Raw genomic sequence first — 12,100 nt, forward strand, 5'->3', positions numbered from 1 at the left:
TGCTAATGTAAAGAATGCTCTATTGTACATACAACAATCACTTAACAATCGACAAACCAATAGTTTGTGACAGAAAACTGAATATACTAGGAATAATACAGTCACTAATGGGTCCAAATGTGTGACATGTTATACTACATTTATTTGATATTAAAATGTTTATAAATAATTCTAAATTGCACTGCACAAACTATGTAGGGAGACACTTTTGGTAATAAATGATTGTTACAGTGGGAAGCATAAGGTTATCTCTCTCTATAGATAGATATAATGGTATGTTGAACTAAAACTTAGAATTGCTAGAATTTTTTCTGACTTCTTGCATCTACAAATTTATATTAAACCTTTAATATAATTTTACAAATGAAGGTGGTATTGAGGTTTCTAAGTAGTAAGTTCCCTTCTTGGCTTAAAACCCTTAGCCAATCTTGTATATTAATGTTGAATATTTTCTGTTTATATTATTTTACTTACTTTTAAAAAGCAACTACAGGAATTAGTACAGGGTTGGGGAACCTGTGGTCCACCAGATATTGTTAGATTCCCTCTTTCCTGATCATTGGTCATGTTGGCTAGGTCTGATGGGAGCTGAAGCCAAGAGTCTCATAGAGACAGTATAGAGAGTGGGGTTGAATGTTGAGGAAAAGTGGGAGATCAGAGAGCTGGAGGAGGTCAGCCTGTAAGAAGGTTCTAGTGGGCAGGGGATAGGAATCTAGGACCCCAGGAGGAGTCTGAACTTAGGGTCCTAGGGCTTAGGACATAGAGCTCTGGATCCAAGGGAAAGAACAAGTGGATTGTCAGAAGAACAGCCCACCTATGTCACTGGATACCCTAAACATAGTGTGACCACCTGTTGAGGTGTCTCAGGGACCTTTCTCTGTTAGTGAAGTTTGTGTCACCGATCTGAAATAGGGCTGTTGTTTTGTGACTTATCTGAAACTGTCAATTAATATGATGATGATAAATATTTAATAGTGGTTGTTTTTGTTTTAAACTGTATTGCTTTTGCCATTGTAACACATCCTGGGATCCTATAGTGAACGGCGGATAAGAAATCTAATACATATAATAATGATGCAGATGAAAAAAGTAAGATTTAAAACATGTACTTGGATCCAGTTTTTGAAGGATTACCAGTTCCCAAATGAACCTGCCTGATTGTTACTTTCAGAAGCCCTTTTCTGTGTACCCCCTGCCACCTGAGCTGAGGTGGCAGGAGAAAGCAGCTACTCAGTGTTATTGCCTCAGTGTGGAATGCTTTATGCTGGCCCACTGCCTTGGTACCAAGTTTGATGAGGCTGGATAATGAGCTGCCTAAGGCAACTTCTGAACTCCACGGCTGATGAGAGATTTCCATTTCACACTTGCTTTTACACCACACCAACTCACTACAAGCAATTCTAAATCACATTCCACAATAAAAAAAAATACTATGGAAAGTGTTAATTTATAAAAATCTTCCTGCTTTTGAAGGGGTCTAGTTGTTACTGCAGGGACACGGGTGGCGCTGTGGGTTAAACCACAGAGTCTAGGGCTTGCTGATCAGAAGGTTGGCGGTTTGAATCCCCGCGAGCTCCCGTTGCTCGGTCCCTACTCCTGCCAACCTAGCAGTTCGAAAGCACGTTAAAGTGCAAGTAGATAAATAGGTACTGCTCCGGCAGGAAGGTAAACGGCGTTTCCATGTGCTGCTCTGGTTCGCCAGAAGTGGCTTAGTCATGCTGGCCACATGAACCGGAAGCTGTACGCCAGCTCCCTCGGCCAATAAAGCGAGATGAGCGCCGCAACCCCAGAGTCGGTCACAACTGGACCTAATGGTCAGGGGTCCCTTTACCTTTTTAGTTGTTACTGCAAGATGACATGGCTTGTTTTATGCTGGAACAAGCCCATTAAACTGATAGAAATACTCAGGAGTAAAATGGAAGTGATCAGCTGGAGCCTGGCATCCTAAACAGTACCAGTATATATGGTTCTTTTTCCTGACAAAGCGTCTTTAACTGTTGCACGATTTGCAGGAGCAGCTTCTCTTCCTGTCAGCATGAAGAATTTCAGCCTGTTCTGAAAGCTGTTGAAGGTACAAGAACTGTCAGGAGAAAAAAGGAGGAGCCGCAACCTCTTCTTGAGCCAGGAATTCGCGCAGCACAGCCCGCTTTAGGCCTCTGTGACTCTGTGGCGCCTCCCTCTCTGGCGAGCGCTTCAGACAGATGAAGGCCGGTAAAGCCAGGCCGCCCCCATTACTTTCCATAGAGTCTATACTATCGAGATTCAAGAGTAAAGTCGTGATTCAGATGCCTGAAGAAGGAAGCTCCGGTTCCTGTTGGCGCTGTTTTCTCCCTGGGGAGGAAATGAAAGTTGCCAAAAGAAAATTAGAGTTTCTTCCGTCTCCTAAAGTAGTAATAGTAATAGTAACAGTAATAAGAAGAATAGCAAAAACGGGAGCTTATGTTCTTGCTATTCAAGTTTGATTTCGGGTAGGAAATGAAGTCGTAGAAGCCATAGTTTTAAGCATATACAGTACCAGTGTCATTATTTTCATTATTACTCAGAAGCTCCATAGAATTCAATGGGACTTCATCCCAATTTAGTGGATAAGGAATTGCAGCTAAATGCACAATGCAAGTCAAGGCTTCCTTGTGCAGCAGTGCTGGGTGATAGATCGGTTTAGTTAATGTTTATAACTCGCTTTTCCTATTAGGATAATAGCGAAAGACGCCTACATTAAAATAACTCAGTATGACGCAACATAAAAATAAAATTGCACGTTTAACTATTTGTTTAAACGGGCGACGATTTAAATCAATTCAATTGAACACTGTAACTCGAGGGTGTTTTGCATGGGATGGATACCATTTCTGAATGGAAAGCGTAAAACGACCTCAGTCTATCTTCAGCCTGCAATAAAGATCTGCGCTTACAGGGCTATTGCTAAGCAACTTTCGGGCACAGCAGGCACCTCCCACTTGGGCTTCGTAGTCATGCTATGTTAGAAAGATGAAATGTATTTATTTCTACGCCGCTTTTCACTGAAATGAATGCTACTACCGTTGGCTTCTTAATGGACAAACCGCTGCTCAAACGCAGCTACATTAAAACTTGGGCTTCCGCCAGCGCTTCCTGTGAGCGGTTCTTTCTGACTTCCTCCCTGGGAGGCTAAAATCGAGCTCAGAGCGAACCCGGAAACTTGGAACCTTTTGTCAGTCTAATAATGGGTGACTAAAAAAGCTTCTTGCAGAGATGGGGGGAAGTCTATGATCCCGTGCAGGCTACCGGAAGAGGTTTCTTTCCGGTCCGTCGCTGTCCTGGGATTGCTTCCGGTGCGGTGTCCGCCCCCAGCAATGGTGGCGGCAGCCCCAGCAGCGGCGGCGCTCGGCGGCCGAAGAGGCGCGTTGTGATCGCGGCTGCTTCTGATTGCCCGCGAGGGAGAGCCCAGCCGGGCGAGGAAAGGACGCCGAAGACCCGCTCTCATCGGCCGGCCGGCTTGTTTCGGTTCCTGCCGCGGCAACGATGGCGCCGGTGCAACTGGAAAGCCACCAGCTGGTCCCGGCGGGTGGAGGGCCCACCTCGGCCCCAGCTCCACAGCCTCCGGGAACGGCGGCGGCGGCGGCCAGCGCCGGCTTCCGACTCAGCACCCTCATCGATTTCCTGCTGCATCGCACTTACGCGGAGCTCACCGTCCTGGCCGACCTGTGAGTGCCTGGGGGGGGGGGGGCTTGCCCACCTGCCTGCCTTGCCCACTTGCCTCCCCCCGCGAGACAGTTCACTCTCCGACGGACCCGTGTTAGGCGACCTTGGCTTATGGAACGCCTCTTCCCCATTCGCCCAGGAGGTCCTCCTCCTTTGTGGCTTGTTCTACGTGATGGAGAAGGAGGGTGGTGGTGGTTTGGGGAAGCCTGATCTTCTGGTTCAGTTAGAATCTTCAGACTCTCTTCGCACGCTGTGACTCTTAGGTGACTTGCCTAAAAGTCATATGTACACCCCAAAATGTAAAGGGTGAATAGAGTTAAACAATTGTTCAAAAACTTGAGTGTCATACATACAAGTGCATTTGTTAAAGAGCTGGAATTGATTCCTGGTTGAGTTTATGTTTGCTGGCAAACCTAATAAGGGCATCAAGAAGATAAGGGCTAAGTCTTAAACTAAAACTTGTGTTTGCTTGATTGGAAATACCGAATAAAAAAATTCCTTCCAGTAGCACCTTAGAGACCAACTAAGTTTGTTATTGGTATGAACTTTCATGTGCATGCACACTAGGGTGTAGGTGACAAGGGTGCTGTGCTCCCAGTTGGATTTTGGATTTTAGTTTGAAGGGTAGCCTCCTTTCACTGTAAGTCATCTGGATGGTACAGACCATTTTGGTCCAGTGAAAGCTGTTTGTGTGTAGCCTATTGAGGGACAGATACCGTTGGAAGCATCCTATGTGTCTAGATTGCAGCAAGGCCTTTGCTGTCTTTGTATTAAACAGGTTTTTAAAAAGAAATTGTATTTATACTTTTCATGAAGTTTCTACAATCTCCTGTCACATAGCTGGAACTTATGTGGTTGCTTTATTGTGGCCTTTTAAAATCACTTCCCGTTGTGGCTACATCTTTGCAACAAGCTATTCATGGAACCATAGAATTGTAGAGTTGGAAGGGACCCCAAGGGTCTTCTAGTCCAACTCCCTGCAATGCTGGAATCTCAAATATTGTAAATGATGGACAAAGCAGCAGACCCTCTGTGTGGTCTCTGGAGTATTTCTTGTAAGTAACAGCCCAGGTAATGAATAGAAGGTTGGTTGGATGAGATTTTTAAATAATAAATAGCCTTATTGAAATTAATAGCTTTAATATATTCACATCAATTACTTATTTAGTCTCTTTCAGGAATATGCTCAATTAGGTTCTTGGCTGTGAAAATCAGGATAAACCAATTCCTTTTTTTACATATGCATCCCCATATAAATCAGATCTATAGTCATATCTGCAAATCTTTTCAAACTTATTTGCATTTTGGTTAAGCTGCATTACTTTCAATGGGGCTAAATGGGTTCAAAATATGTTTACTCCACCTTAACTCGTTTGTGATTCATAGCACTAGCAATATAGGGCCCTCTACAAAAATATATTTCAATCTACTTTAAGTGTGATATTGTTATCTTTTTCTGTTAATGCTTTTGTGGAAATATAACAGAGCCTTTTATTTACCTTAAGGTGGTGTGGATAAATGGTCCCAGAATTAAAAAAAAAGTCAGTGTTGTAACTCAGCTTGTTTAAGCATCACAATAATACAGTTCTGTTAGTTATAGTAAAGGCACAGGACATGGAGATCTGAAATTGAATGACTGCAAGTTCACTCTTTATGACATCAGTCACTTGTATTTGCACTGGTGTTGGAAAGACTTTTGGGGAAATCATCATCTGTTTTCAGTTATTTGGACACATGATAGACATTTGTTTATTATCTATGTGAAGAAGTTTGCAGTCACACACTGTAGGTATCTGCCTAAGATTTAAATGTACACCCCAAAATGTAAAATGTGAATGAGTTACAAGATTGTTTAAAAACTTGAGAATTGTACAAGAACTATTGTCAGAGAGCTGAAATTAACTCATGCTTCCTGTTTAATGTTTTTGTAGTATTTGTCAAAACATAATAATTTGATCTTTTTTTTTCACCACTCCAACTCCCCTTCCCAACAGATTACCAAGAAAAACAGATATGGAAAGGTGAGTAATGACAATTGAGGAGGATTTGTAATAAACTTTAATGAAATTTAGGTATTGAATCACTGGGTCAAATATTTCCTTTCTTTAACTTTACCTGAGTTAAAAAATAATAATATAGTGTTTCAGTTTTATTAAGTGCCTAGTTTGAAATTCAAAACATTTTGGGATGGTTTACATGTAATGGCAACCATGATTTGATGCCAGAAGAATGAGCCTTGTGGTTTTATTTCCCACCCCCTGCCCAGCACTCTAGCTGGATGAATTTCCTCTGTAGTACAGATCTAAACTGCATTCAAATCAGAAAACCATGGTTTGTGCTTTCCTCTAGATCAGGATTACTGGCTTATGAAATGTTGTATTAGACTTCACACTATTGCAGAGGAAAAGTCTATACCAATAAAGGATTAACATTTGTGTAATGTGGGTTTTCAAAAAAAAAAAATATCCTATGTAACATTAGGATAGTTTGCACTGTAAAGTTTTCTAATGCAAATTAGGAGTCAGGTTTTCAAATAGAGAACCCATAAGTTTTATCCACTTCAGATAGAGTTAGCAATTGATAGGAGATATTCGACTTGTTTGAATATGGGTAGAATTATGGCCTCATGCAAATCCTGCTTCAGAATAATTTCTGAATACTAAATGTTGGTCATGATGTGAAACCGTGGGGTTGCAAACCATGGTTTTTATTAACTGTATATCAATGATATATCTGCACAGAGTATGGTTAGGAAAATTAATCCACCTCTCCAGCCTCTCCTTATAAGATAAGAAATAGGTATTGCTGGTGTCCCACTATACACATCAGCTGAGGGCAGAACTAACTTTGCCAAACTAAACCATAATCTCTTGTACATCTGACATGTTAACCATAGTTAAGTTTAGGTGCAGCTCTCTGTGCCCATGTTCACTTGTATTCTTTGAGGATTTCTTCTAAAACTGTGAGCTTTGTAATGCATAGATATTTATCACGCAGTTAAACCCTGTAGCTGTGTTCTGGCCTTTGCCTGAAGGTGTAAAGGGTTAAATTGGGGCAGGACACAAAGTCGTCCCTCCAGAATCTCCAGGCTGTCACTGCTGATACTTGTCAATGACTGTAACTCAGCTCTGAAGAGTTTTTCCTGCTTTTTTTAGTGCGGCTGCTTTAGGGAATGTTTTAATTAACTAGCGTGCTGTCCTTCATTGAAAATGAATGCTTGCAGCAGTGCTCTGGTAAAACTGACTAGCAAGTGAGTCCATAAATCTCCTGCATGTACTATTTTATTTGAGAAAATTAGTTAATTGGCCTCCAGTTGTTGTTGTTGTTGTTGTTTTTAAAGCTTGGCAATCTATAATCAATAAAATTAGATAGATCAGACATTACAAAAGCAGTGTCAACAAAATGGAAGGCAACTGCACACAACTAAACTACTTAAAGGACAATAGAAAAGAGGGGAAAATAATTTATTTTCTACTAAAATACCAATATTGAAGTGGTCTGGGAGACCTCTTAAGAAGCTGGTTCAAGAGCCTTGCTGTAAGCCCCATGCATGAGAAGGAGCAAGAATAGTGGTTGTTGCATAGGACACTGTCCAGAGGGGCAGACAAAGCAAGTGTTTCTCTTGGAGGATCAGGCCAGCAATAACTGTTAGTCATTATGGCTATATAGTAATCCTGCTTGGGGGCTTCCCATAGGCCTCTGGTTGGTCGCTGTGAATGGCAGGCTGAATCTGATAGGCCATTGGTCTCAACAGGGCTCTTATGTTCGCAAGTTTAATCATGAGATTGACATGCTTCTTGCAGCCAAAACCTCCATTTTTTTTTTGGGCATAATAAATAATGACCTTTCCTGAAACTCTACAAATCAAAGTCAGCAGAAAGCCAGCAGTTTAAATGTCATGTTTTCCACATACAAGACATAAAACCTAGAAAGCAGACTATTAATATTTAAAACTTGCAGTGTCATGTTGTGCATTTATATTGAACAATAAGTGGGCTAAAACTAAAAAATATATACTAGTAATATGTAGCATCTGTACGCAACTAACTATGGGGCTAGTGCCAATAACTAGCCCCATATGATGGCTTTATTACTGGGCGTGTAATACCCAGTTGGATTGCATGCAAAACAGATAATTGCTTTGGAACTAGTTTGACAATCTATGAGAGTTCCTTCAACAAAGTTGAGCATATATACACGAGACGGTCAAGTTTCATGTATACTACCAGCAGTGAGCAAGGGAAACAGGGCATGTTGGGGGCAGTAGAATCATAAATGCCCTTGTTCCCTTGAAACCCCCTTTCCCCCCTAAATAAAATGGAGCCCTAGCTATGCCAGCATTGGCATAATGAGGTGTAGGGTGCTGCATTGTGAGGTGGGAGCAGGGGGAAGTAAAGCTCCTCACCCCCAAAAAAGGAAAGGAAAGGAAGAAAATTGTAGAGCACCAGCACAGAAGTACAATAAATCAATCAATTAAAAAATTGGAAGCGGTAATTAAAGTAAAGGGGTTGTGTTCATGTGAGAGTGTGTATAAGAGTGTTCAGGCAGCCCCTAGAGGGTTCACCGAGAGTGAATGCAGACTTTTGGCCAAAAAGAGTTATCTAATGTGTCCGATTGCAATGTTAGTCTAGTATCTCATTCTGCATCTGAAATAATTATTGGCATATCTGATTCCCCCTTTCATGTGCTGAGTTTTTCAAAATAATTGAACTACAGATTTTCTAATGCAATTTGCTTCTTTACAGAAAAATAGAAATAGTGCAGTTTGCAAGTCGCACACGGCAGCTGTTTGTCCGATTGTTAGCCTTGGTAAAGTGGGCAAATAACGCCGGAAAGGTGGAAAAATGTGCGGTAAGTTTGATACTATTCATTAGCTCTCAGCTGAAATTTACAGAGGCAAGGGATGGCTTCTGTACTTCACCCAGCTGAGAAAATGGGTCATTCATTCAGCCTTTATTGGCATAATTTAGACAATAAGATCATAAAAGCGGAGGAGGAACCATCCATAAAGCATTGAGAGAATAGTTACTGACATTCCACATGTTCAAATATAGTGGTCATAAATTTCAAAATTATTTTTAGTAAAAAAGTTATGATTTCATTTTTTTAAAGATGCAGTGAATGATTGTCTCTTGGAAAACTTGCCTACAGCTGGGTGGACTAGAAACATCTGAAAAATTAGCCTGTTCGTGGTTTTATTCCTGATCTTTGATATAGCAAAATCTTCTGTTTTCAGAATGTAGTTCTGCAGTTAGTTACAAACTAATGTAGAATAACAAATGACAGCTAAACAAAATTCTGTATCATGATGTAGATTTATATTAAATGTTGACATGCCCCCATTATTGAGAAATGCTTCAATATGGTGCATGTAATACTAGTGGCATCATATTTGCAGAAATTGTTCCTGTCTAAGATCCTTGCTTAATTTTATGTACCTTTAAGGTGTTACTGTAACAATAAAGAGAAATAAGTCATTTAAAGTGAATGCATGCTCCTAAGTGACGTTCAGAGCTTTGCCATGATTTCTTAGGCTTTTCTAGTTTTAGGTTAGCAGTTTATATATTCTGCAAAGATTTTGGCCTGGTCAGGCTTTTCTTCCTGACCTCAGCTTCTCTCTAGCCTTCTGCCTGGTTTCATACTCTGCCCCCACCCCTACTTCTTCTCCCAACAACATGCCCAGCTGAGCTGTCACTGGCTCTTAATAATCAGAAAGCACTTCATGTAGGTAAACTGAATTTTTGCCAGTAGTTAGTCTGTTTCCTTTGGACACAGGTCAGGGTGGTCCCAGTGTTACATTTCTTGTCATTCTGACTGTCTTGAACAGTGGGCTTGTTATCTTTTCCACTGTATGACACTGCTGTATGTATTTCTTGGATAAATCAGTCTACAGTGGTACCTACGATTGCACATAGGATCCGTTCTGGAGCTCTGGTTGGATCCCGAGGAATTTGCAACTGGAGGTGCCGCTTCTGCGCATACGTGCAGTGTGGTAGAGCACTTCTGCGCTTGGCGCGTAGAATGCTTTTGTGTGTGCGCCTGCAACGAAACTCTAAAAAATACTTCCGGCTTTGGCACGTTCACATCCTGAAGGATACGCACCAGAGGTGTGCGTATCCACAGGTACCACTGTGTATGTATAAGGGTGTTCTTTAGGCCATATAACAAGAGCACCACACACACGCTCATTTATTGGTATGTGTTCGTTTTTTCTTTTTGGTCTTCTCTTCCCTTGGTTTTCTTTTAGGGCTGCTTCCAGAGCTATAATTTCCAAATTGCCTCTTAAAGGTATGCTCTTGTCCTCCTGGCAGCTTTAGGTCTTTGAAAGGATCTATAGTATGATAATATATTTTTGAGAAGTTTACTTTACCTTTTATTATTTATTTATTATATTTGTTTACTGCCCTTCACCTGAAGATCACAGGGCAGTTCACATCACAATTTATTTCACAAATCAGCTGCAATGTTTATTCCACCAAAGACTTTGACATTTCGAACAGGAGGTATATAGTTGGCTTTTATGGAGGAGTTTAGATGTGGGTAAATAATTTTAAATTAATTTATATTTATATTATATTATATATATTACAGATGATATCAAGCTTTCTTGATCAACAAGCTATTCTGTTCGTGGACACTGCTGATCGTTTAGCATCACTAGCCAGAGATGCTTTGGTCCATGCTCGTCTGCCCAGCTTTGCTATTCCATATGCTATTGATGTACTGACAACTGGGTCATATCCACGGCTGCCAACATGTATACGGGTAAATTGCTGTATAATGTAAAAACAACAAAAGACTTAGACCTCTGTCCCAGTTTGCTTTCAGCAGGAGCTTTTTCCTCACAGCCTCGTTGCATTGGATAAAAGGCTTATGTCTGAGATAACTGATGCCAAATACTTCTCATTGGCCTAAGACACCTTAGTTGGCTGAATCATCACCAAATAAGATTCTTTTAATCACTGGTGTATTTAAAAAAAAAACTTTTTATTTTGAACTTTTTAGAGTCATGATTAAAAAATATGGCCCTTGCCCTACTGCAAACTGTTTAAAGGCTAAAATTAGCAGGTTTCTTTGGTACAGATAGATATATTTAAGACATTGTTTGTTTGGCTTATCCCTGTAAACAGGGCTTGGTTCCAAGTAAGTAAGGGCCACCAGGTTTCCATGATGTGGCTTATTTCATGTTTCCTTTTCTGGGTTTTGATTTGCGGTGTTAACTTACCCATTATGAGAACCCTACACCCATTATGAGAGCCTTCTTTCCCCCTCTATCTAGTCCTTTTCTGTCAAAGGCTCAAGTCATTTCCACTATTGTTTATTTTAACATAGTAAAGGCCAAACTATCTTGTGTGTTGCACTGTGAAGGCCACAAAATTTGTACCTTCACTTATAAAAGCGGTTGATATTTTGTGAGACTCAACTTTTAAAAGAAAAAAGTAAAAAAAATATCCATGAAACCGTAGTAAGTCCTTTGCATGAGCCCAGGCCGTTGTGGATCTATAACATGGATGATGAGGTTTGTCCTTGCAGTTTATTCATGTTTACAAAATGGTTAAATGAATTCGGGATAACTTAAATTAGTATGTAAAAATGCACATTTGTAACTTTACAGGACAAAATAATTCCTCCTGATCCAATAACAAAAGTTGAGAAACAAACAACGCTCCATCAGTTAAACCAGATTCTTCGCCACCGACTGGTGACAACAGATCTTCCTCCACAGCTGGCAAATCTTACAGTTGGTAAGCCCTTGCACTGATCCCTTCACTCCTTTAGTTCATCGAATCATAGAATTTTAGAGTTGGAAGGGACCCAATGGTCATCTAGTCCAACCCCCTACAATGCAGGAATCTCAGCTAAAGCATCCATGACAGATGGATTACTCTCAGCTAATTAAAATGTGTAATAAAGATTTATTGAGAGTAAGTTAAAAGGAATGTCTGAAACTCAAAACTACCAGAAAGAGGAGTCATTATTGCTAGAGGAAAGGGAATCTTTTCCATATCCCCCCCCCCATTGTTGTTTTTTAAAACAAACAAACTGGAGTTTTATTTTGCTTATGCTTTGTTTCGCACTATGTATGGTTTCTGTTTCTAGCTAATGGTCGTGTGAAGTTTCGTGTTGAGGGTGAATTTGAGGCTACTTTGACAGTGATGGGAGATGATCCTGATGTCCCATGGCGTCTTCTCAAACTGGAAATTCTGGTTGAAGATAAAGAGACTGGAGGTAATGCCCATAGACATTATGATAGATCTAATGCTTATGACTTGGGGCACTCACCTAAACTGATACACTCCATTAACCTCTTCTATTAAAGTAAATTGAGCTGTTTTCAACCATGCCATCTTAAATGTTGATGGTGTCTGCTCTTCAGCATGTTCCTCTGTATCCCCAGCTGCGTGTTCTCAAAGGGAAC

At 40.7% G+C, this 12,100-nt stretch overlaps 1 protein-coding gene across 4 annotated transcripts in view; it reads left to right on the top strand.

Moving 5' to 3' along the window:
* Nucleotides 1-3,210: 3,210 nt before the first annotated feature.
* The window catches only part of MED14 (mediator complex subunit 14), a 34,971-nt gene continuing 26,081 nt past the window's right edge, over nucleotides 3,211-12,100 (top strand). For 3 of the 4 annotated variants that reach the window (XM_083439127.1, XM_083439129.1, XM_083439130.1), the window contains exons 1-6: nucleotides 3,211-3,683; nucleotides 5,676-5,702; nucleotides 8,427-8,532; nucleotides 10,273-10,446; nucleotides 11,297-11,426; nucleotides 11,782-11,910. In XM_083439127.1, coding sequence (XP_083295253.1) covers nucleotides 3,502-3,683; nucleotides 5,676-5,702; nucleotides 8,427-8,532; nucleotides 10,273-10,446; nucleotides 11,297-11,426; nucleotides 11,782-11,910 — 748 coding nt within the window. In that variant the 5' untranslated portion in view covers nucleotides 3,211-3,501. The remainder of the gene's footprint in view (nucleotides 3,684-5,675; nucleotides 5,703-8,426; nucleotides 8,533-10,272; nucleotides 10,447-11,296; nucleotides 11,427-11,781; nucleotides 11,911-12,100) is intronic. The other variant, XM_083439128.1, reaches the window with a different exon arrangement.

The sequence above is a fragment of the Podarcis tiliguerta genome (assembly GCF_965153285.1).
Source record: "Podarcis tiliguerta genome assembly, chromosome: 4".
NCBI lineage: Eukaryota > Metazoa > Chordata > Lepidosauria > Squamata > Lacertidae > Podarcis > Podarcis tiliguerta.